The 24791-nt window shown below is 43.8% G+C and overlaps 1 protein-coding gene across 3 annotated transcripts in view; it reads right to left on the reverse strand.

Annotated features, from left to right (window-relative positions):
* Positions 1 to 24791, reverse strand: part of Gbs-70e (Glycogen binding subunit 70E) — a 128653-nt gene that overhangs the window by 94982 nt on the left and 8880 nt on the right. Inside the window, exons 2-5 of one of the 3 annotated variants that reach the window (XM_076795049.1) lie at positions 15947 to 16201; positions 15108 to 15620; positions 13753 to 14389; positions 4630 to 7857 (exon numbers count right to left, since the gene is read on the reverse strand). In XM_076795049.1, the coding sequence (XP_076651164.1) occupies positions 14213 to 14389; positions 15108 to 15620; positions 15947 to 16195 (939 nt within the window). In that variant the 5' untranslated portion in view covers positions 16196 to 16201 and the 3' untranslated portion in view covers positions 4630 to 7857; positions 13753 to 14212. Of the gene's footprint in view, positions 1 to 2312; positions 7858 to 13752; positions 14390 to 15107; positions 15621 to 15946; positions 16202 to 24791 lie in introns of those variants that run through there. The other 2 variants (XM_076795050.1, XM_076795048.1) reach the window with 2 other exon arrangements.

Raw genomic sequence — 24791 nt, forward strand, 5'->3', positions numbered from 1 at the left:
TACGTCTTCTTCGTCTCTGTGCTCTGTACGTAGTATTTAGAGCAACATTTTCTACTCGAAATCGAAAAACGAGTACTTAACAATTACTGTGGAGTGTGCTGTGACTATATTAATTATACTTATTTTCAAAGCTTTCTTAATATTCGTGATGCTTCTTTAAAAATAAGTATAGTTAATATAAGCACAGTAATTGGTAGCCCCTACTGTAATTGGATCAGAAATGAGTTCAGACAAATGTTACCAGCGCAAGGAAGTGACCAAATTGGTTTTACAAATTTCGAAACGGAATTTTCGTCGAACCAACAACGTCTGATAACTCGGGATTAAAAGCTCCGAGTATCGTGAAGTCGAAAACGATGAGTAACCATTTAATCGTGATACACACTTGAAGCGCTTAGAACACGACACGACTCAGGGAACGATGCTATCAAAAATGGTACAATAGTTGAAGCCTGGGGTTGGATTGGTTCGAACACAAGTTGGCATCATCGTTGTCACTCTCTCGACGTGTCATGTGACATCGTTCATCGATCGCCGTACCCGAAAGATTCATAATGATCGCTGTACCGTCGCAATGCGCGTGTTCTCTGTTTTGTTAGTACACTGATCGAGGCGATACGGAAGCTAAATCGAGGTTTTAACTAAATTACGGACACCCGGGCTTCTTCCAATCGCTGACGCACCTAATTCCGCGTCGATTAGCTCTGCGACGACCGGCGGAACGGATCTAGGAACTTTCGAGCGCGCTCGATCGAAGGATAAAACGATCAATGATATTAACCCTTCAGGGACGACGTCTGTACACTTTCATCCATCATTCTTAATGTTACAAGTAGACTGCGGATCACTGCAAGATACAGAGGTGTCACTTAGGAATGTCTTTCTTAATAATTACTGTGGGGGTGCCTATAATCGTGCCCGCATTAATTATACTTATTTTTAAAGCACGATGAATATTAAAAAAGAGTTATATAACATATACATTAACTGATTTTAATGAAAAAATTCAATATCTCTTTCTTAATACTCATTATGCTTTAAAAATAAGCATAATTAATATAAGCACAATAATTGGGTGGCCCTACTGTTCCGTGTTTTAAAACTTTCTGCTGTTTCAAATTGACGCTAAGCCTGCCGAGCATTAAAAGGGACTAGTATGTATTGCTTTGTGCAAAATAATAAGATTGCATTTATGCAAGAGAAATTTAATGAATTTAAGACAAAAAATTTGAGACCGGTGTTCGGCCAGCACTGGTAGGCTTAGTGTTAATGTCATAAATGCATAAAATCCGCAGTCTAATTACGAGACAACCTATAGACAATATCGAGAAGTCTAAACGATCTATGGATCGCGATTAACATTTGCAAGATCGTACAGAAGGAAACCAACCATTGAACATGGTTCCCGAAAGGGTTAACGTGGGTGTTATTGTACCGATTCCACCGATCGGGTCAGCGTCGTGTTTCGTTTAACAGTACGCATAGTTGGATCGGATGATTCGGTGACGAGTCATCCGCGCGTTTCAAATCGTTAAGCCGTTTTCCCACTACGAGACGCTTGTTCATCGGCTCTGTCGACAGCGTTCGCAGAGCCCCTCCCGTGTCGCTACAACACCACGCATCTCTCGCATACACAAGGAACATCGAGCGACGTCTCTCTCTCGCAGATTCACACAGACGCGATTCACGAAAAAAAAAAAACTCAGCACACTACACATATATATATATATATATATATATAGACACAATCGACCGCGAATAAATAACTTACATCGGAGCGCGTAAAATACACATGCAGCCTCCACGCCGAGCAAAAAGGCTGGCGAGGAGAGATCCTTTCAGAAAATGACTATGCCTCTGAACAAATCAGAATGATAAATATAAATTACACGGTTAAAAAATAGGAATATTATCAACAAGGCTCTGTTTGACTCGCGTGTTCCCGGGCTACACACCAGTTTTCTCTATGTACACAGTCGAAGACGGTTTCTTACTTCTTTACAGGATTTATTGAGAGGCACTTTGGCTACGTCGCTCTCGAGTGGGAACAAGGCTTAATTATTTCTTGGTGTCGTAGTACTTAGGGTTCTCTGCCACCTTTTCTTTCTGCCCAACGGCCTCGCGCCGAACGATTTAATCAGCTCTGTTTACCGTCTGTAGAATACTATTGTTCATTCCAGCTAGCATTTACTAGTACGTCCGCGCGAAAAGGTGGCAGCCCTGCACGAGGACCTTCCAGCCAGGACGAAGCCTGGCTTCTCGGAGGAGACTCGTTCTTCGCTTTGTCTGTTACTGCTTTTTAATATATATATATACATATACATTATTCTATATATTATATCGCGTTCGTTCGATACTGGGTGTCCTCGAATTCAATCTCGCGTTCGATATAAATTATTCTTTCTCAACTAGATATCACTCTGTTCGTTAGTCGGACCCCACATGCACACACACACACACAGAGAGATATTCTACTGTTTTCTACGTGGGAGGATCGTTCGATTAGGTCGTCGAACGATTAGGATTAGGATCGTTGAAAGATAATCCTTCAGGTAATCCCTTGTAGCGAAACATAAACACGTTGACTGCTAGGAAAGTCTCCGGAAAATTAAAATTCTAAGATTGAACTGTTCTTCTTCTAAAATTATTTTTATCACAGCATCGAAAAATTGTAGTGACGACAATAGGGGGACTGGTCAGACAAAATAGTAATTATTAAGTCTAATCGTAACAGCATGGCGAGCACGTAATCAATGTTCACCGCTAATTGAACATTCTACACCGACGGTAAATTTGAAAAATGAACAGGGACACTACTTTTGATCCGACCTATATAAAAGTGAACAGAGACTTCTACCGCCCGCATTTCGGCAGCATGGCAGTCAACGTGTTGTCAACAAGTCAAATTCGAAAAATCCCATGTCCGTGGAGTACAAACACCCGTCGAAATCGTGTCGTTCGTTCCGTTTCCGTGAAGTTGAGTCGTTCGAGACGTTCTTCCGTGGTTTGAAACCGATCGATCACGCGTGTGGAAACGCGTCTGGAATGATCGAGAATGATCGAGCGCAAGATGCGTCGCCGAGAAGAGCCTACGTTCCAGAAACTGGTAGATCGAAGAAGAAATCAAATCTCATAGTCTTATCGGTGGCCGTGAATCAGCGAGTCTAAAACATTCGAGAGCGTCGTTGGCGTAAAAAAGAAAAAGAAACAAATAAAAACATTTTCGAGAATTTAAAAAGACCATTTTTATCATACTCGATACACACTGGCAGCCAGTTCGCTGGAGATCTGTTAGCAAAAAGCAGAGAGAGTGAGAGAAAGAGAGACAGAGAGAGAGAAATGTACATATGTGTATACACACGAGTATGCGATCGTGTATATTAAGTACAAACGATAGTCGGCGAATTCTTAACACTTTGTCTACCGAAAGCCTATCAATAGAAATGCCTAATGACGGTATTTAAAAGAAATTGCTGTCGTTTATGGATGATTCATTAACACGTTAAACGCGCGGGGCTAATTTTGTCTCGTTTCATTTCAATCTAAACGCAAAATATTTTCTTATAATGCATAAATTTCAATTGACAGCGTTTACCGTGTTAAGAAAAGCTCGACTGTTTCGCTCATCGATTTCGAAAGGACTATTGTCGACAGACCGTTGTCGGTAAATGAAGTATTAACAGGAAGCACTGCACGATTGCGTCACAGGAGAGTCCTAAGCCCTAAGCCGTCCGTAGTGAACGGGACAACTGAAAATTCCACAGAAAGGGTCGCCTAACTCTGGAGGAACCGTCGCTTCGGAGCTCGATATATCGGAATACCGTTTGCGGGATAAATCTGTTTCTCTGGGCCACGAGGCTTAAGTACGAGTACAAGAATACGTCGTGAAGCGACCGGCTCCTGAAGAGCCAGGTGACCTCGGTGTACAACGACGAGGAGGATTACAACGACGTTCGGAGTCGAGAACGAGTGCGCGCTCTGTTCAAACGAGTTTGGAGAGTTCAAAAAATAATATAAAAATCCGAGAACGTTGACGCGCGTTGATTCAAGACTGTCTGCTGGTCTCTAGAAGGTCCCTAGGCCAAGATAGACAGCGTCCGGTTCGGGACAATACTAATCGCAGTCGACGATTCAAAGAACTGTTTGATTGGACGAACCGGGACCGGATGGAGGTCGAGAAAAATTCTCTAGATGATCGTGGACGACGGAGTCTTGTTCGGTAAACAGTCGAGGGTCCAGGCCCGAATTCCAAGAAGGTCAGTGATCCTCGAAAGCGAACGAAACCCCGTTTTCCTAAGCCACATCTTCACGGCTAAGGGTGGTCGTCAACCTCGAAAAGCCCTTCCCTCGGGATCCATATCCGGGAAAACGTCCCTGCAAAGAAAATCTCGTTCTCTGAGTATCTGTGCGTCCACGTTCCTGTGGAGAACTCGAAGTTTATAATCTTCCGCCATAATGAATGTTTCCAACTATTTGTACAGTCATTCGATTCGAGTTTAGCAAGCCCTTGACGTGATAATAGCGTGCAGAGGTCCATAATGTATCTAAAATACACTCACAGTACATTTTCATTGTATCAGGTCAATGCAAAAGTTTGTGCCCGATTCACTTTTGCACTTTTGCACTGACCTAACGTATGTCTCTGAAACGATCAAGCAACTGCAGCTAATATTTTAGCATTAGGGAACCTCTACAAAAATTGATTAAAATTAAAGTTAAACAGTTGTTTTTCCCCTCGCAAGCTTCTGTGCGACAGTGTGTGCTTCATTTTTCATTTACCAGCTTGAGCCCCCTTGAACGTTCTTCCACTTATTGTTAATGGCTCGAGGGTGTGTTACACTATTGCGAACGGTATCAAAGTAATCTCCTCTCGGCTCTAGAGTATGTTCGAATCCTTGATTCTTGGTAACTTGTTCTAACTTGATAAAATTCACACTGGAGGAAACCCGAGTAAAAAAAGGTTCTGTTTCCTTTGCGCGTAACGCATCCTCGAGGCAAACGACTGAAAGACCCCGAGCTGGTAAATGAAGAACGAACCGGTGGACTTTAAGGGAGTTAACTCTCGGACGGCGGAGCCTAGGTCTATTTCGACCCAGAATATGAGAATCGTCATTTGATTAAAATTAGAACTACAAACGACAGAAAGTCGTGCAAGAAATATCTAATATCTACATTTTAAAAATTGATAAATAGAACAGCGAATAGTTCTGAAAATTATCAATTATACAGTTCTGTTAATGGTCCGCTGTCCAAGAGTTAAACAAGTTGGAAACATTCGAGGCGATTCCGGAGTTTACAGCCCTATAGTCCGTTCTCGTACGGTTCAGTCGTACAGCGTGTCCATACGTGCCGAGCATGCATTCCGTCATGCGATAATAGCAGCGGTGGCTCTCGCTTGTTGCGGTTCTTCTCGGAAACAATAGCGAAGAAAGCAAAAGAGAGTAGACCGAATTTCGTTGTCGTCGTCAGCCGTCTTGTTACTGCGTGCACGCACCACTCACGCACACACGCACATACTCGTTCTTACGTTCATACATGCATACATTCCTTATACGCGCACATACCATATGGTGAAACAGATTCGTTCCGAATAAGCGTACAGGTTGGCTCAAAAGTGGTGTCCGGAAGGTGGACAGCTTTTCAGGCAGCCTGTATATTGTACGACGCTTAATCTGGCCCGAACGAATCCTTTCTTGAATTTTTAGTGCACTTGGACCAGTGCTGTCCATTAGTGGGCCCTTTGCTGTTCAATCTCAACCCCCGAATGAGTCTCCCAGCCCTCGTGTATCCAACGAGGCTACGAGTCACTCGTCAACCCTCAATTTAGTGGACTGTGCAAGTATAAACTAATCGCTTTTTAACACTAGGTTTACGGCTCTGCATTTCCTAATTTACAATCATTGAGATTCCGGGGAAATCTGCGAGGAAAAATAACTAAAAATCTGGATAGATACATTTCTGTTATATTTATGAAGTAACGCGATGTAATTCAGTTTTAATGCTCCGTAAGCCTAGTGTCAAACTAATCGTTCTTTAATGTCGATCGTTTGATCCTCTAGTTACTGGTACACAGTTTATAGTAAACAATCTTCCCCGGGTCACAGTCTTTTGAAGAAGGCACTATTTCTATTTGTACAATGCTACCTTCGCGCAATTGTAAAAACATTAACAATCGAAAGCCGAGATTCCAAGGGCTTGGCGTGTCTCAGTCCTTGAAAACTGTGTTCCACTGTCTCACTGTGTTTCTAATATCACAAACGAATAAAATTAACCCCTTGCAATACGTACTCGCTAAACGTACTCAGCACGAAAACTGACTGGCTGCCTTGTAAAAATGGTAAGATCATTAACAGTAGGTTTACGAAGCACTGAAAGTTCCTATTTTACATTACTTCAAAAAAAAATAACAAGAATGCATCTATCCAAATTTTTAGCCGTTTCTTTAAAATAATATATACACAAAGAAATGAATTTGTTGTGCATCTTTATAATCTCAACAATCGTAAATTAAAAATATCATTATTCTGACGCGTAAACCTAGCGTCAAATAAAAATTGTGAAACCAGTCATTTGAGCGGCAGTGGTACGGTTTACTGTTCATCATTAGCAAACATACAGGAACATGAACAATAAAAATTTTCTCTTGATCGCGGATACGAAGGAAATCGTAATGCAAGGGGTTAATTAACATCTATCAGTGGCAAGGATTAACACAGAATAAATTGCAGATGTATGAAACGTAAGTCCACGGGCAAGGGTGGCAGAAACAAGAATCAGCAAATGTTCCCACGACTAGGACAGCCCTGTAGTGCTGTATAGTTCGCTAAAGACGTATTCGCAGCCCTCTGTGACGGGCGGTCGCGTTCAATCGAGTAACAAAAATATACGCCCGTCATTCTCGCAGAATCGTAGACCCCAGGACGACGAGCGATTCTACTCGAAACCGCTCGTCTCCGCGTTGCAATGTCTTCAGGTTGATTTTCATCGTGTCACCGGCGCAGAACAATCATCGGTAGACTGCGGATTTGATGCAATATTTAATATACGCGAATAAAATACGACGACGTTCTTAAACTCTTTTAATTTATCTACCACTTTAAAGAAATTTTACCGTGTCTTCTGCTTCTTGCAATCGAGACAATTTTGCGTACAGATCCGCAGTCTAATCATTGGACACGGAAGCTTCACTCGACGAAATAAGCAACACTCTTTTTTTCTCTCTCTCTCTCCCTCTAATCTTCTAGCGAGCTAATCTCATTCGTTGCATTAGTATAAAAAAAAAAAGAAAACAGACTTAGCGCCGACAAAACTGCACTCTCGCAATGAAACTTCCGCGTGTTAATTGTTCTGCAGCTTATTAGTGAGCGACAACCCCGTTACCCACCCTACCCAAGAGAAACCCATTTTGAGAGAAAAAAAGATAGAAGAATACTCAAGCAAAATATTCAACTTCGTACGACATTGAAAATCGAGGAAAGAAGCAGACAAGTGGAGAGTGAAAGAAAGAGAGAGAGGTGGATTGAAGAGAGAGATAGAGAGAGAGAAAGAGAGGAGCGAGGACAGAGAGTTTGGTCAGAGAAAGAGGAACGGACGAGATCAGCGAGATTTGGTCAGCTCGAAGGTGGAGAACTTATCTTGACGGACGTCCTCGGCTTCGGAAGGCCAAGTTCCAGGAAAGTGGAAGAGGAGGAGGAACAAGACGACGATCGAAAAAGAAGTCGCATGGCGGTCTCCGTGTCAGCAGTTAGGGGAAGCTTCGATGACGGGAAACGTCTCCGATGATCGTCGATGATGCGCTCTGCGCGTCAAGAGGCCGCGGAATGCGTTGGGCGGAGTCGGGTTTCTGCGCGTTGCTGTCTGAAACATACGAAAAGCCAATTAACAAACTCCCCTTAATTAAACAGAGCGCAATATCTACTATCCGAAGCTGTCGCAAAAATATTCAGGGCATTGGCAATATCGAAGAACAAATAGACTAAGGCCAACACTGAATTAGCACCGAAGCATTCTCGATCTTTGAACTACTGCAACTTCGTGTAAAAAAATCGTACAATATTCTACCTCAGCGCACTTTAAAGGGCGAACTTTCTACTTTCACGGCCCTGAACTCAGTTTTCTCTTTTTTATTTAGTGAGGGGGTGAAGTTGCCTTTATTCCTTCTAAAATTGTGCAAATTTAATCGACCGTGCAGAGTCTGAAAATTTGTTTATCGTTCCATTTCAACGTGACCTTTTAAAGGGAGGTTTCACCGTCACACTGACCCCTCACAAATTGTTCTGCGATTTTTTGTCACGGTTTTTGTAGTACTTGGAACGATAAGCGTGCACAGCTCTATTGTTAGAATATTTTCCTCTTTGCAACTTTCTTTTTGCACTCGCGTTGTCGATCGCGCAGAGTTTATTTCTGCGACTGTTCGCCTTCTGTTCCTCAGCAATTTATTGTTTTTTAACCGTTTGAACAGCGTGAAGGCCGGTACTCGTCTCGGCGCTTAATGGCCGTCGTTTGACCTCAGTCAGAATCGTTTCTCCTTGACACTTATTCTCTGCTAATTTCGTCGATCCGAAGATTATGTCAATAGAGACACGTGTTTCCTGAATAGAACCACGTCCGAAATTTCGCTTGATTCGCTGCGAATACATATTACGTCTACGTGACAAAACATATTCGTGCTTATCAATGACGTAATTAGACTCGAGTTTCTTTTTTATCGCGCGACGATATAATTATTTTTTATCACATCGGTTCGACGTACATAATAGATGAGTATCGAGACAAGCTCAATTTGTGGTAATTCGATGAGAATACAACCAATTAAAATTCCACGGAGCTGCGGATGAACGGAATTTCGAAATTGCATTTCCAGGTGAGTTTCGAGCATAAACGGGAGACTATGCGGTTTCGTTGCATGGGTTCCAGTTCCAGGCTGTTTGGTGGCGAGATTACTCGGTCAGCCCACACGTCTAGACGCCTTAAAGTTTTTGCAATGTTCCCGAGGCGTGGTATGTCACGACTGTAACGCGGCGAGATGCGATATATACGATCCTGCAACGCCACTTTTCACAACCACGCCTCGACCGGTATGCGCCAACTGTACACCGTCGATTGTACCCTATATGCATCGCGGCGCGGCCACTTCCGAGTCGTAATCCATAGATCCTTCTGCGCGCCTCGGTATTCAGCAATTTCACCCTACGACGCGTCGATCCGTCCATCAGAACGCTATCAAATGCTCACGCTAATTCGTTCCGCTATCTTCGATACCCCTTCTTCCCTTCGTTAATCTGGTCCCGAAAAAGTTCAGAAAAAGTTCACAAAGTAAACAAAAACGAATTCGTCATCTCCGTGATTCGGTAATTGCGTGTACCGCAAAATAATCTCGACAAAGGTTAAAGTCACACTAAACCTACCGAGCCATAAAAGTAACTGATACATGTTGCCTTGTGAAAATAATGAGACTGCATTTATTTGGACTTTGTGCCGTTCGTGTTGTACTGCCCGCGAAAGCATCTTTATGATTTCGGTAATTGTGAAATAAAAAGCCTGGAACCGGTCATATTGAGGTGGTCGGTGGTGGTGTAGTTTAGCGTTGAACAAACGAGAAATGAATGAGTCGAACGAGCAGCAAAAGCGCCGCGACAACGGCCGTGGAAGTTAATCAAAGACGACGGTGACACAACAGCAATCCCCGGAGTCACCTGTTGCAGCTTTTAAGCAGGTGCAAAAGCATTGGCGCCACCGACTAAGCCGATTTAACAATATCTCCAAGTGGGTTAATGCGTGCGGACAGGGTCGTTTCGCAAGCGTTCTTTTTTTCCTTTTTATTTCCCGGACGAACGTCGGAGCCAAGTGGGACCGTGGGTCCCGGCACTGTTTTGTTTAGACAAAGTCCGCCCTGTCGGCTCGTACCACGTGGTTACGTGCAGCATGAATCGACGAGGTATTTTCAATGCTCGGTCTACTTTGTGCGAATACACGCGCGTGCCGGGAAAAGCGTATCGCGTTCATGTCCGTCGTGTTTTCTGGCAGTCGGCCAAGGATGGCCGCCCAGTTCATTCTTTCGACCATGAAATCGCCTATAAAACGATCTACAAAGTGCTCGGGGGCACTCGGAAATCATCGTCCCCGTCAAAAGGATCGAGCGTTCGTGCGAACGAGCACCGTGCCACTTCCGGCACGCGCGATCTTTAATTAACGATTGCTGGAGGGGTCCTGACGACGACAATTTCAACATCCCAATTTGCAATTATTTACCTCTCGGTAACGGTACGCTGGTTCTTCGATCGCCGGAATTCAATCTGTTCATTTGTATTTCAAATTTTATGGGAGGCCGGACTGTGCACCTCTATGTCCTTCGTGAATTTTTTAAATGCGACACGAGACGTTCATGTTAATTCGCATTAGCGTTTCCATCCCGCGACGACTTTTTGAATAGACAAAGTTACTCATTCTAGTGACTCGAATAGACGCAGTACGGAAATAGTGTATCCTTGCCATTAAACCAATATGCTTTGAGCTCTATTAATGTTGACGTACGTATAAAACGAGAATTATTTTGGCGAGGCTTTCAACAACGATTGTGTAACGTCTACGGTACTTAAAGATCGTGAACGTGCTTCACTAGAAAATTATTTAACGAAGGCGTTTCACCGACACGTAAACAGTGGAGTAAAAGCCCATTGGAATTCGAATTAATGTATTTGTGCCTATATCGATCCGGAAAAATCAAGGCTAGTTGACTCGAAGGATGCTTCTAGTGTTGTACCGAGGAAGCGCGTTGAAATTGAAATACTTTTTCTTCGACGAGTATGTTTGAAAATTAGAAGAAACTCGTTTACCGTTCTCCCTTCTCGAGAAACGGTATATGAAACTGCGGACTGGGAAGATTGCCGTGCCTCCAGGAATTGGTAATTGAATAGCAGAAAATTGAGGGCTGGTTCAAGCGCTAGATGGAGCAATAAATTTTGTCAAACTATTACAAGCGAACAGTGGAAAGTTCCTCGATAGTAATACATCTCCGATCGAGTCCACGTGACCTGAAAGAAGTTCGTTCGCACCCGTCGGCGACTGGCGTCTCGTCGGTACGAATTTATAACGTAAAGGTGGTCTCACAGTCGCTTGGGCACTTCCTACTTGAACCGAAATCCCAATGATCATTATTCATCGAGGCTAGTTAAGAAAATCACGCAGTCAGCGTCGAGCAAGCTGTGACCTGAGAACTATCGCGACGACGAACGTCTAAGCGTCTAAAATCCTCTTATCAAATCCCGACGATTATTATTGATCGAAGATAATTGGCTTAATGAAATCACACGGTCTGCCTCGAGCGAGTTATGACTCAAGAAAAATCGACGAATGCTCGCCGTCTAACATTCTTTATTATAAAATACCGACTGTCGCGCGATTCCCCTGATCTCTTAATCCGAGTACATATTTGCATCAAATTATTCGGCCAACTGTCCGTATGGACGGATTCGAAAACAAACGATAACGATCCCACTTATCTGATAATCTAAGCGCTGTGTAATTAACATTGTCGCCGCGGTCATAACCGTGCGATTCGGATCGGGAGGAACTGGACAGGAAGAAGATCTATCGGAAGATACAGACGAATTTTGAACATCTCTAGAGGATTATCTCCTTACAGGGAAATGAAACAACAGTCTTCTATACAATTTACACACCTCGTGACGTAATTCTAGGCCAACTTGGCCCGTATCTCAGTAATCAATCAATACAGCAAGTCTTTTATGTATGCGCGTAGATCACTGCATCAAATGCTGCTTTAATATTAAATTTTCTTTCGAAATAAAACCTGAATAAATAAGCTCAATTAAGCTCATTTTTTCAAGATCGTCAAGCAGCTCAATTTTTAAAACGTATTGGACATATTGGAAAAATTCAAGCACCATTTGATGCAGTGGTTTATCCAGAACAAATCGGCCCCGATGGCAAAAGGCTGACTATATTTTTCGAGAATCTGAACCAGTCTTTCCAGAAATGGTACCACGTGGCGAGGGAGCAGGAACGAAAGGGGAGGGAATGAGTTTATCTTGTCACGCGTGGTAACAACCTTTAGTTAAGACGATTAGAGTCAGACGACTCGTCGGTCGTGGCTGTTATCGTGGTGCCACGGCAGATTGTTATTTATAGAGAGAAAGTACAGGCCGGCTCGCTCGCAGACTCGGCATCAAGAAAAGGTACCCGGGTCCGAGACGCCGTCGCCGATTCCTCCCGAGATTTCGTCGCGATTTTTGGCTTTCTAGCCATCAAGAAAGCGAGCACGAGAAAAAACCGCGACGCGACCGGAATCGCGAAATTGAATTTAGCAACCTCGAGAACTCGCCGAGGCCTCTACGGCCTCCCTTGCTCGCTCGTCCTTCGTCCCACCATCGGGAGAGCCGAGGACAGCGTCGTAAAAAGGATCGCATCTCGCATCTAAATTTCTTCGAGGCGAATTTCTACCTTGCGCAATCGCTGTGCCCGAAATTTTGCTAGAAAACCAATCGGCGCGAAAGTCTGCAGTCAGATCGAAGGGTTAAACTTAATTCGAGAGAAATCTCAACCCTCTATTGCGATCGAGAGGGTGAATTGCATCATTGCCCAAAAAATCGGGTAAAAGTAACCACGGTCTAATTAAAAAGTCATGTAGAAATAAATGAATCTTGTTAGAAGACCACACACACAAAACACCTAACTCGTATCTAGGTATACAATCTGATCAATATTAGACTGCAGATCTCTATGCAAAATAAAAATTGTATAGCAAGCACACACAAATTCATTTCTTTCCTCAACAATTTCACTCGTTATTTCATAACTATTCTTCTCTGGATGCATTCTCTCGATATTTTTGACTCGTGTCTCGAATGGCGACGTGCCAAGGATAAATTGTTATCAAAATTATGATCTCTATGGAACGGAAATGAGGTAAAGGATACACATGTCGAACAACTGTAATAACTAGGGAGCCTTGGGGCTCAGAATCCCTATTTGGCCAGGTGAAAGACTAGTAACGTGAACGTTTGTTAACCCGGTAACGCCAATTCGAATAAAATTAATGGCTTGCAATAAACATAATGCTATTGTTAGCATGACTTTTCTACTTCTGTAAGTATCCCAGAATAGTCATATTCCATTAGGACATTTTACGGATATTGAGAGACGATGGCTTTCTACAAACCGAAGCAACCTCTCCGATCGAGCAGAGCAAACAAGAAAACTGTGAGTTAAGCGAAGTTGAACACGCAAGACGAATTAACTCGTCGCTGCTGCCAGTTGCTGTCCTAGAAAGCAGCGACAGGAAGGTATACGGTACGGGAAAATCGGATCGGCGACGATGGAGCGTTTGAAGATCGAAAAGGCGAAGCAAACCGGTACGCGGAATGCGTGAAGTTTCGCTACAGCGAACAGGCTAGCCGGAGAAAATTTGCATCTCTGGTTACTGTGCGTTACAATGTTGCAACGTGGAACAAATTTTGGGGGGCTTTATCTGTACTTATCTATACCGTTGTCTATACTACTCTATACTTATAATATATAATTTTTTATCACGAAGTTACAACAGATTGACCATCGACAATTTTTCTAATGCACTTCGAGCAAAAAAGAAAAATGGAGCGAATAGAATGAATCATATCTTTCGGGAGCGTATGGTCTCGCAGGTATTTTCCCCGAGATGGCCCATCGCGCAACAACGTGAAACATCGTTCTGGCTATAGTATGTCTGCGGTATGCCGGGCAAGATCAACTTACCATAGAAGTAACGCGACCAGTGCCTCCTCTCCGATCCGCGCCGCGCCTTCGAGCTCCGATCGCGTCTCTTTTCCATGATCCGTGCTGCGCGAGAGCGTCTCTTCTTGGCTTCTTCTTGTCTGTCCGTGTGTATAAAGAACCGAACGGTGTATGTACGTATGTTCCGATGTATGCATGTATGTATGTATGTGTGTGTGAGTGCAATAAAGTCCCTCTAATTTCAGCTCGGCGGTCTTGTCCGTATCGCTTCTTCCGTTCCCTCGTCGACACTCCCCTCTCCTCTCCTCTGTTCCCGGCGGCGGTTCCCGACGACGCACGTTTCATACGACCACCGTGTCCCTCGTGTGCCGCAAGGCGTCGCGACGCCTCGTCCCGCGTGATCTACGCCTCGACAATTAACCAAGTAAATTGGAAGAATTCGTACGACTTCGTACATCGTTTCACGGGGACTCCTCGCGGTTCACCAGTACGGCGCGTCGTTCGCCAGGTGCTGCCACGACGCGAACTCGCTCCACGTGCGAACGTTCGCCCTGGTCGCGTCCGTGATACGCGGTATGCTGTTCTCGCGCATACCGTTGCTCGGGAAACCGTCGCACTTCGTCGTCAGGATGTCGTATCGCTTCGGCGGGGCTCGAGGCTGCAACAGAAACCATAGTCGAACCTGAAGAACGCTTCCGATGCGCGCACCTAGGCGCCGACGCACAACGGGCCGAACGGCCGGTCTAGCTGGAAAAAAATCCTACTCGTCAGACACAGATTTTTATGTTCATTTCAATTCCTAGGGATCTACGATTCTACCCGATTCAAAATATTTTCACAGGCGAATGGCGTTTCGTTCAGATATTTATAGGCATTTGGGAATGTAAACAAATTGACAATTAAGTAAAGCTTGCCAGAATTTTGGATTTAGTTCCCAGCTAGATTCGCCATTTAGCCCACTGTGCAACGCCCTCGTTATTCGATGCACAAACGCGTCTACATACTCGAGATGTCCGGATTTTAGATTTTATTGATAACAAAATCATAGTATTTTGTATTATACCGAGACATTACCGTACACGAATAACGAGGGCGCGCGGCAAGGTGGTATCGAACCCTTTCTGTCACAAACATTTCCCAGAGCATTCATTCGTGAGTAGAATTTAAGGGTTTCGCAGTATGCAACTATCTTATAAGATGTTTACAAGTGGGCAACTAACTGTTTCGGAACATCAACCATCCACCTAACTTCGTCGAAGTCCTCAGACGCCTAGCGAAGCTAGCCTTCGGGGCAACCTGGGGCCTTTGAGAACCTCTCCAAGAAGTTTGAGGGTCGGTACGTCGATAGAACGGTTCTCCCCGTCGTCGTTACACACCTCCAGTTTCTTGCGAACGATAAAGTTCTTTCCCTCGTTGTTGTCCCAGAACTCTTTGCCGTCGGTGCGGTATCTCACGCAGAACTCGACGACGTTCGATTTCAGCGGCAGCGTGAGTCGAAACCGGAAGGTGTCGTAGAGGATCAGTGCCGGGGAACCCGGTTGCTCGACGTAGGTGCAGTAAACGTCCTCGTGCGTCTTCCAGGAGTCGTTGCTCGCCCTTACAACGACCTCCTTGTCGTACGCCAGGTTCCTCACTTTGACAGTGCCCACTAGACACTGCTCCGACTCTCTGACGATCACGTTCTCCAAGCTGACGTTCCCCTGGTCCAGTTTTCGCCGAAACGCGAGGTAGTCGCTGGCCGGCTGAGGGAATGTCACCTGCCACGGCGATGCTATCTCCGGCTGCTCCTCGCTGTCTATCTTCGAGTGCAGCAGCCTACCTGTTAGGCCGGCCAGGTACGCCGTGCTCCATAATGGCGGCACGTTGCTTGGCTCCGACATCACGCGGACCTAAACCAGAGACCGGCGATTTTCAAGCATTCGCGAGGACTGAGAGGACTATGTGACAGTGCGTTTCGAGATTCTGGAGAGGCTTTATGCGAAATGAAAATTGTGTACTTTCAGCGCAAGGTACGGGTCAAGCCATAACTGTGCAGAATTAATTGACTGTCGTTGAATGGAGTAGACGAAGTTGAAAGTATTGGGAAGACTAGAAGAATTGAAGTACTAACAATTTCGATTTTGCATAAGTAAGTCCAGCATTGAATTTCGACGATCGTTAAGATGCTGTGACAATGATTGCTAGGTGATTGAATGATCGTGTGTGTGAGTTTTACCTGAGTAAGAGGACGACCACGGTCGTCGGCGAAGACCACCCTCTTCTTCTGTTTGTTGTGGCCATCGTTGCTGTTGCGCAGATTGTTTATCGCCAGGGAACCAGACGACAGACAGGGTCTTATCCTAGGTGGCACCGACCTGCTGGTAATCGACGGCGCCGTCACTACTAAAGGGCTGTACAGCAACGAGCTGTACACTGGCGGACTATGCCCCAGAAGCAGCTCGGCGGGCATCGCTATGGAACACATTTAGACCTGGAAAACACAAGATAATTGTCTTGTTAATCCATCTGCACTCTTTTATCATTTCGTTCGGTTTTTCGTTTCGTACAAAAAGAAACAGCGCTTGATCTACGAACAAATTTCGAAATTGGACTCTACCAGGGATTCGAAAAATACTAATTCACTGTTTCTCGTTTATAAACTGGTTTAATAGGATTTTCAGTAGCTGTACTGCATAGGAAGCTTGGAAACGTTCCTTTACATTACAGTCTGAGAATTCTTAGACGATGTCACTGGGGCTGAACAGTTAGTTCACAATTGAAATTACTGTTGAAGAATCCACTAAAAAGTGTTTGGCCACCGTTCACGGACTTTTAACAAATGATGCGATAAACACTGGTAGGTAATGCGTTAAGAACGGAAGCACTGGCACATTTATTTTCAACTCGAGACAAAAATAACACCTACAACAGAAAACAGCGTTACTCCTTCGCACTTGTACAACGTCGAAAGAATGATCTTCACGGATCGAACAGATATTCATCGATCATCAGGACTCGAACAACGGGGCTCAGAACAGACTCGAAGCACCGAGGAAACTGGAATTGGCGCCGGTCGAACGGTTCACCGCCGGCCACTTAATAACTATGAATACCAGGAGTCTGCGCGGTTGCCAAAAATTTCGTCAACGGAAACGTGGGAACAGGGCCGACCACGTGAGACTCGCTGACGATCACGAAAATCGAGTGACTCGTCGACTCGCAAATATTTGCGGGTCGAAGAAAGAGTATGACGTGGAAAGGTTTACGCGCGCGATGGGAGCTAAGTCCGTCTTATAGGTTTCAATGAAATGTTATCTACTGGTTACAGAATGAGCTGACTCAGTCTGTTGACCGACTTGTTTGCTAGCGTAGATAGCCCAGGTATATTTTTCCGAGTAAATAGAACTAGATATACCTGTCTGGCCGACGCGACGCGACGGTGCAACGACATCACGTGCGTCGATGCACGATTCGACAGCAGAACCGAAACAATCACCGAAATGAACGTTGCCGGGCGTTACGAGCAAATGGCACGTGTTGCCATTAGAATTCATTAGAATCGATCCTATACTCCTAATTTCAATAACGGTGGGATAAAATTCAGCCGGATATTTCACCAGAGATGGTAGGTTGGTGTTAGTGCAAGTTGATGCAAAATCGACTTGAAAAAGTGCTATGAAGTCAAGAGGCTATAGCAAACTCTCTCCGTTAAAGTTTCAGTCGCAATTGATAATATACAGTGGGGTAGAAGTGAAAAGATCAGGAAAATAAATACTGATTGACGAACAATTGTCAAGAGAGGGGTCTTCAAGAATTACCGTGGGGTCAAGAGGCTGTGGAGTAAACCCTCCATTGAAACCCTTGTCGACCACCGGTGACCGAAGACAAAGGGTCCTCCGAGACTGGCGGTTTGCAGCGCAATAAAAGTACAAAGCCGACGGGAATGAAATGAAAATTGATGCAGAACAATGCGGAAAGGCTCGAAAAATCACTGTGGGGTCAAGGAACGACAATAAACTGTTAACACCGCGTCGGTCACCGGTGACCGACGGCGACGGATTCACAGAAGAGCTCGCGATTTCCGTCGGCGTTGGAGGCGAATCGTACAAAGAAAATTGTTTGATCGTTTAAGGTGTGAACTGCTCGACGGATAACGAGCAACGTAGAAGTTGGACACGCTGTTCTATCACGGTGACAGTGTTCTGCGTGTCGGAATAGGTCCCAGGCGTAGTCATGTTACGGACCGGAGTAGAATTACTGACTCTTAACTATGGCGATAGTCTCTTCTCCCGTCCCGCGAGACTCGCTCGCAAAACTAGACCCGGCACATCTACCAGACCGGAACCGACTGCGAACACACCTAAGTACGCGGCTACCCGGCGTATGTCATACAACGTACGCTTATACGTATACATATATACATGTTATTGTATACAGGCATGAATCGACCGACCGGTATCGCGAATTCGATGTGTTTCGGGTTTCATGCGACTCGAATGCGTTTGACCGGTCATTTCTATTCCACGGTCCCCCACTCTTCGGATCGACGGGACGTCAACACAAACAGTGAAAAAGTGATAGGGTTATCGCGAAAGTGAAATAGATAGTCGCTGCATTTTCGTAAACAGGGCTGTTGTGTTAGCTCGGCGACCCTAGATCGTCACCCGTCGGTGACCGACGCGCATTTTATGGGAAAAATGCGACTCTAACTGCGGTTTTATTCTTTAGGGACGGATGTCAAGATTTTCACGACTTCAGAATTGTACATTGGAAAAGACCTGTGCGCATCGTTCTGTTTTTCTATTGTTTAAAACGTTGCATTTAGTTCTCTCTCGCAACACACTCTGTGGCAACGAAGATGAATTCGCGACATCACCGAATTAGGTATTCGCGACGTCCGAGGCTATCCTCGTGGCACGCCGCTCGTAAATCAATGGTTTTCGCACGGAGCTCATTAAAAGTCATTCACTTTTTATTCAGGGAATCGTGTGGTCGCCACTATAAATAACTTATCAATTGTTCGCGTTGAGACACGCGTTAAGCGCCGGAAGAACAGCTGACTTGTGTTTCTTCGTTCGCATCGCTCGCACGAGAAGTTCGCAAACAATTTACCACATAATTAGAAACCACCGAGATTATGTCTACTCGGACAAAAATGAAACCGCGAGGAAAAGAATATAAAGACTATACATTGAACGGGGTCAACGGGGCATCTTCGGGAGCAAAAAAAATATATAGCTGACTTCAAGCTCGTTCCAATTACGATTTTGCTGCACGCTTGAATATCTAGATTTCAGTGGTTCTCTTTTTTAATCAACGGATCGCGGATTTTCGTGCAGAAATGAGCCAAACCAAATTTGTTTTTTCTTTTTCGAGTCTGTTAAATTCAGAATTCATTGTTGAAGTCCGAAGTATGTTATATTTCTTTCGACCCAAAAAAACGATTGAACAAAGAAGTACATTTCTATGTGGCTTCCGTTTCTTGCAATTGATGCAGACAATTTTTATTGCACAATTGCATAGTGCACCCTCGAGACAGACAAGGATGGACTGATGGAGAAAAGGAGAGATGAAGAAACATCGTGCAGGGTAGAGGTCGTGCATAAAACGCTTATGCACCGTTGTTCGTTACGTGAACTAGGCGCCAAGGTCATTACGATCTGCTGAAACGATCAAAATACGGAAAAGAATCGGTTATCTGTAATTTTCTGCAATATTTTGACTCGTGATCCCTTGCGCAGACTGCATCGGTCCCGTAATCGCCGCGATTTTTCCAGCGAATCTCTAGGTTTATCTGCGCGACAATTTTGTCCTGTTAACTTCTGAACTCGTCGCAGCTAATAACAACAATCGTACCGTTAATGACAATAACAACAACAAGCTCGTTGCTCCGTCCCGATGAATTTTCCGTGATTCAAACTTCTTCTCGCGCGGAGTATCTTGTGCAATAATTGTTTTTCAGCTGATAACCGCGACCAATTAAAGAAAAAAAAGATGGCGGTGCATCTTCGCGAGACTGCACTTTGCACGTGAATCGGTATCACGATGTAACGGAATCGAGATTGACCTTTACACGGTGCCGCCGCCGCGTCGGCCTCGATCGAGGTTACGTGACATCGAAAATCGTTTGCTAACCCTTTCGATCTTCGTATCGAGCATACTTCGTCGCTGCAAAAATTACCTATCTTTTCGTTCGACGACGCGTCTGCTTTTTTAAGCACGATTCCGCAATTCTTACACATTCGCATTATTAAATTCTTTCTGTTTGAAATTGCACTAAGTTTTGTCATAAACGCATAAAGTCGGTGACAGATTTCAATCGAAAACAGAGTTCGAATGATTCACTGTAGGGACTACGAATTAATTTGCACATCTAATAATTTCAATTTCAATCAATTTTATACCAATTTACTTCAATTTTTCAGTGAAGTGCACTTAATTTCACTTCTGTCTAGTATACTTGTGAATATTTAAAAAAAAAGGGTTAAAGCCTACGACGCCAATGTTTGTTATTATGCTACATTCTTTCTACGCGTGCCACACGGTTATCAATGGTAACACCTGTTGCCGTGAGGCCACGTGACGCTCGTTTCGCATGTTTCCCGTGCAAGAACCGATAGCAATAAATCGCAGAAATCCATACCCGTTGATATATCGTGTATCATCGTATACTCGATGCGTGTTCCAGTTTCGAAAACGAACAAATAGAAGAACGGATTCCTACGTATTTACAAGCAGACCTTGCCAGCTCGTATGAACATAAATATATTCACGTAAGCGCGAGCTAGCCCATAGAAAAATGCGGTGAATATTCGACGACACGCTGCGTCGAGGAATGCGAACGGTGTTGTGCATTGACGGGGTGCAATGTTCACGCAAAACGACAGTCGGTAATCAATTTCATGCAATTTTTACACCTCGTAATTATCTTGCCGTGATTAATAGACCGCGGGATTTTATGCGACTATAAATTCTTATGGGCCGATCAAAGCAAATCGCGATCGAATGAAAAATTACCTCTATTAGGGATTCTATTATACTTCAAATAAACATCTGCATTTGTTTCTAGCGATTAATTAACCGTTTAAATGTTCTGTTCAATTCTGAAAGTTTGCGGACTTAAAATGGCGTGCACTAAACCTGCAGAATTTATGCTACAATTGCCTTGAGAACGGAGTTTCATAAAAATTGACTAGGTTTATCTGCATTCTAAAATCGGAAATTTCCATGTAAAATAAAAATTCGTCGACTTCAAGGAACCACATGGAAATATGTCTTTCTTTGCTTCTAAGAATTTCGCGAGCCGGGATCAGGTATATAAAGTGCCTTGCCGATCGGTATTGCGATTTATCGATAGTCGAACAACAAGTTTATATATAGTCGAAACAACGGAACAGTGTTTCGTCTGGTTTCAGAGACGGTTCAGTTGTTATCTCGTGTCCCATTCACCGTGATTCACGATTAGTTCGGACACGTATTCATCACGGGGTATAATCCGACCGCGTCGGGTTACGAAACGATCGAAAGATATACAGAGCGTATTACCGCGAACGTGATTGCTAATTATCTGGAATACCCAGTGCCGTGGTTACTCTTTATCGTCCTGCCCAGCCCCCCCACCCCCCAATTACGGAGGATTTTTTCGTCATCGGTTCCGCTTTCTTTCGGCGTACTTTTCCTCTGCGACACGACGCAAATAGCTGCAAAGTTATTTTACGAGATCGTTACATCATACGACGCGTGTCTCACGCAACGATCTTTTTTTTACGACATAATCTGGACGCACGATAATTTTTGTATCGAACGTTGGATTCCGAATTTATACGGGAATGTGGTTCCAACGTCGTACGTATCAATTTCTAGCCGCTAGACCGCGAAAAGAAAAGTTTCAGTTTCCTTTAATCGATTATGCACAATGCAATTATTCTGCGGATTTTATGCGCTTCTAATGAAAATGAACATTAAAACAACAATTGTTATTTCGCATAAAGATCCGAGACTACCGAGTAGTATACTCGACGATAAAATATACGATAGAATGGAGTGTATAATTTTCAGCAAAATTTATCAACTATTTATATCTATCCGAACTATTTATAGCCAACTGTATAGGCAACGTCGAAATATTTGTCTCTGTCAAAAGTACGAGGAGAAACATGGAAAATGTTAATTGCACGGCCCAGAAAAATTAACGAATAAAGTGGGTGTAGGAGGCAGATTGCTCTAAGATTGCAAATACCTTTTTGTGGTCTCGTGCGATTTTCCCGCGGCGGGTGAATCGAATTGCGGCCGCGCGAGACGGAAAGATTTCCATTGGTATACAAAGCCGAGCAATTTGGCGCGACAAGTCGATATCAAAAGTAGATTACAAATGGTCGCGACCCTCGCTAAGTCATGGGAGAAGCATGTTCGCGTTTCGTGACTTGGACGAGAAAATTGCGCAGCCGTCATGCTATTTCGACTGTACTCGCGGTTAAAATTAGCTAGACGCATCTCTTCTAAACGCTACATACACCGCGGGACACGTTACGCCCTTGGAACAGATCCAATCGTCTGCCATCCAAGGGACACAAACGGCCCGTCTTTCAAGTGGAAAATCAAACGTCGCGCGACATTTTTCAACCGGAAAAGACGCTTTGTTTCCTCGGTCGAGCAGGGTGTATCGACCTCCGACGCCCATCAAAACTTGCAATTTAGAAAATCGCTTTATCTATCGAAGCGCATGGAGAACACAAAATGTCGAATTTCAGATGTGTTCTTTTACAATTCGTGGAGCTGTAGACCATTTTTAGTCTACTTTTTTATTCAAGTACCTAACCGAATAAACTCAATCCTGTTATTATTATGAAGGACTATAGCGTCAAGACCATATTCCTTCTGATGCTGCTAATGCAGTATTTCATTTATTTAATTTAGTCGCCGGAAATTGACTTTGATAGTCCGAGTCAAAATAGACCCAAGCTCCGCCCTCGAAGTGAACGTTGCCCTTTGCAATTTGATCGTTAAAATGGTTTTTCGATTGATGGTGATAAATTAATCGTTCCAACTTCTCGTTTAAAAAAAGACTCGGATCGTTCGAATATTTATGGTCACCGCTACACCAGTGATTAATTTAAAGAGCTGGTAACAAGTCTACTCGAATGTAACGAACGATGTAGTCGAACGTTCACAGCTGCGAGTTCTAGATTAGGTTAACGACTTCACTTGTTGAACCTCGTTGGGGGATAAACACAATAATGCATCGAGGAGCGTTTTGTGTCGGTTACCTAACATAATGTGATTTTACGTCGAGCTCCACGCCCGATTGCGCGTTTATTTCGATGATAGAATTTTTGGAGCTTCTGCGTTATAAATGTTGCGTTAGGTATGATAAAAATGGCATCGTTGTTATTCTGATAATTATTATCTAGTCAGGAGACGGCTTTAACGCGCGCAGTACAAATCGAAGCTAGCCCCTGTGGTGTCTAGCTAAACGAACCGCTTAAAATAGCTGTCTGGTGGATCTACGGGAAACTCGATCCACGTTTATCTTTTTCCCTGTGTTCGTCTAGCGTCGTGTTTGGTCTTGGAAATTCGAATAGTCCTCGCGCGGCGTTTTCTATATTTTCCGAATATTAGTTTTCACAGGTGGCGCGCGGTTCACCCGAAGTAAGAGTTAGGATCGCTCATTGTTGATTCAAGGAGAGAGGATGCTCTCTCGGTTTCATTGAAACAAATGGAAACGAACGCGAACGGCACGGACACGTTCGATGCGGACGGATATATATCGATGATAAAATATTATTTTTAATCCGTCCCGGCGATTACAGTGAATTTATATTGAACCGGTCTCTCTCTCTCTCTCTCTCTCTCTCTTTCTCTGTTATCTAACGAGCGTCGCGGCGAAAAAGTGGCATATTTCAATCCGAACATTTCAATTATAATGAAATTCTCTTCTATTGTTAATTACTGTCAATCGCGGGGCGACGATAACGAGGGGTCGAACCACGGGTTATTGCAAGTCACGTGCGGAATTAGACTACGACTAATCCGCGAGATAATGAGAAACCGGCGGCGAAGAGTACACCGAGTCCTTGACTTTATCATAGACGACAGAAATTTCATAAAATTCGCTAGCCGGAAACGTTCCGTGCCGATAACGCGACTAATGATAAATCACCCCGCGTCGCATCGGCTAATTAATTAACAGTTAATTAACGGAATCGGTCGAGAACCGAGAAAAATCGAGAGAGAGAGAGAGAGAGAGAGAGAGAGAGAGAGGGAAACTCGAAAAACACATACACACGCGTGACTCGATAGTGGGCGATACATATAACGGGACGTGACACGTGACTTCGATATTCTCGGGAGATACGCAACCGAAAATATTATTATCATTATTGTTACTTTTTTCAATCACCGGAACGAAATGCTCTTGCTTATAAAATAACAGATAAACGCGGCGAACACCGCCCACATTGCAAAAACGAAGAACGTTTGCCGTGTATCGAAAACAGCAATTTTTACAAAAATTCCATTCATGCCGAAGAAAATGATAATTAGTTCCTATCTACGTTAAATGATTTGAAAAAGGACAAATTTCTCGTAGAAAAGAAATACAATAAGTTTTGTCTCCACTTTCTGAATGTACACTGACGTGTTATTTTATAAATCCAGTGGAACAACAAATTTCACGTAGAAAGAATACTATCAATTTTTACTAAGACACCTGTTTGCGTTTTGAAATTTTGTTCAGACTATAAACGCAATGGAAACATTTCTTGTAAACAAAAGTACTATCGATTTTTATTAGGACTCCTTTTTTATTACAAAAATTTTCGGTCATGAAAAAATGGGTATTGCATACAAACGTGCTGTTAAAAAAATATTAGAGCAATGGAAAAATTCCTCACAGTAGAAATACTATTAATTATTGCCAAGCTACCTCCATGTATTTGAAAAAATTGCAGCGATATATTTCTTGCAGGAAAAGACATTGAAAATTGTTTTTGGGATATCTGTCCGTACATGAAAATGTAGCCGACACAACAAATGCATAAAAAGAAGTCTATTAACGTCGCCGGCGGGGTTTATGAATAAAT

The sequence above is a fragment of the Halictus rubicundus genome, chromosome 10 (genome assembly GCF_050948215.1).
Source record: "Halictus rubicundus isolate RS-2024b chromosome 10, iyHalRubi1_principal, whole genome shotgun sequence".
In the NCBI taxonomy this organism is placed as follows: domain Eukaryota; kingdom Metazoa; phylum Arthropoda; class Insecta; order Hymenoptera; family Halictidae; genus Halictus; species Halictus rubicundus.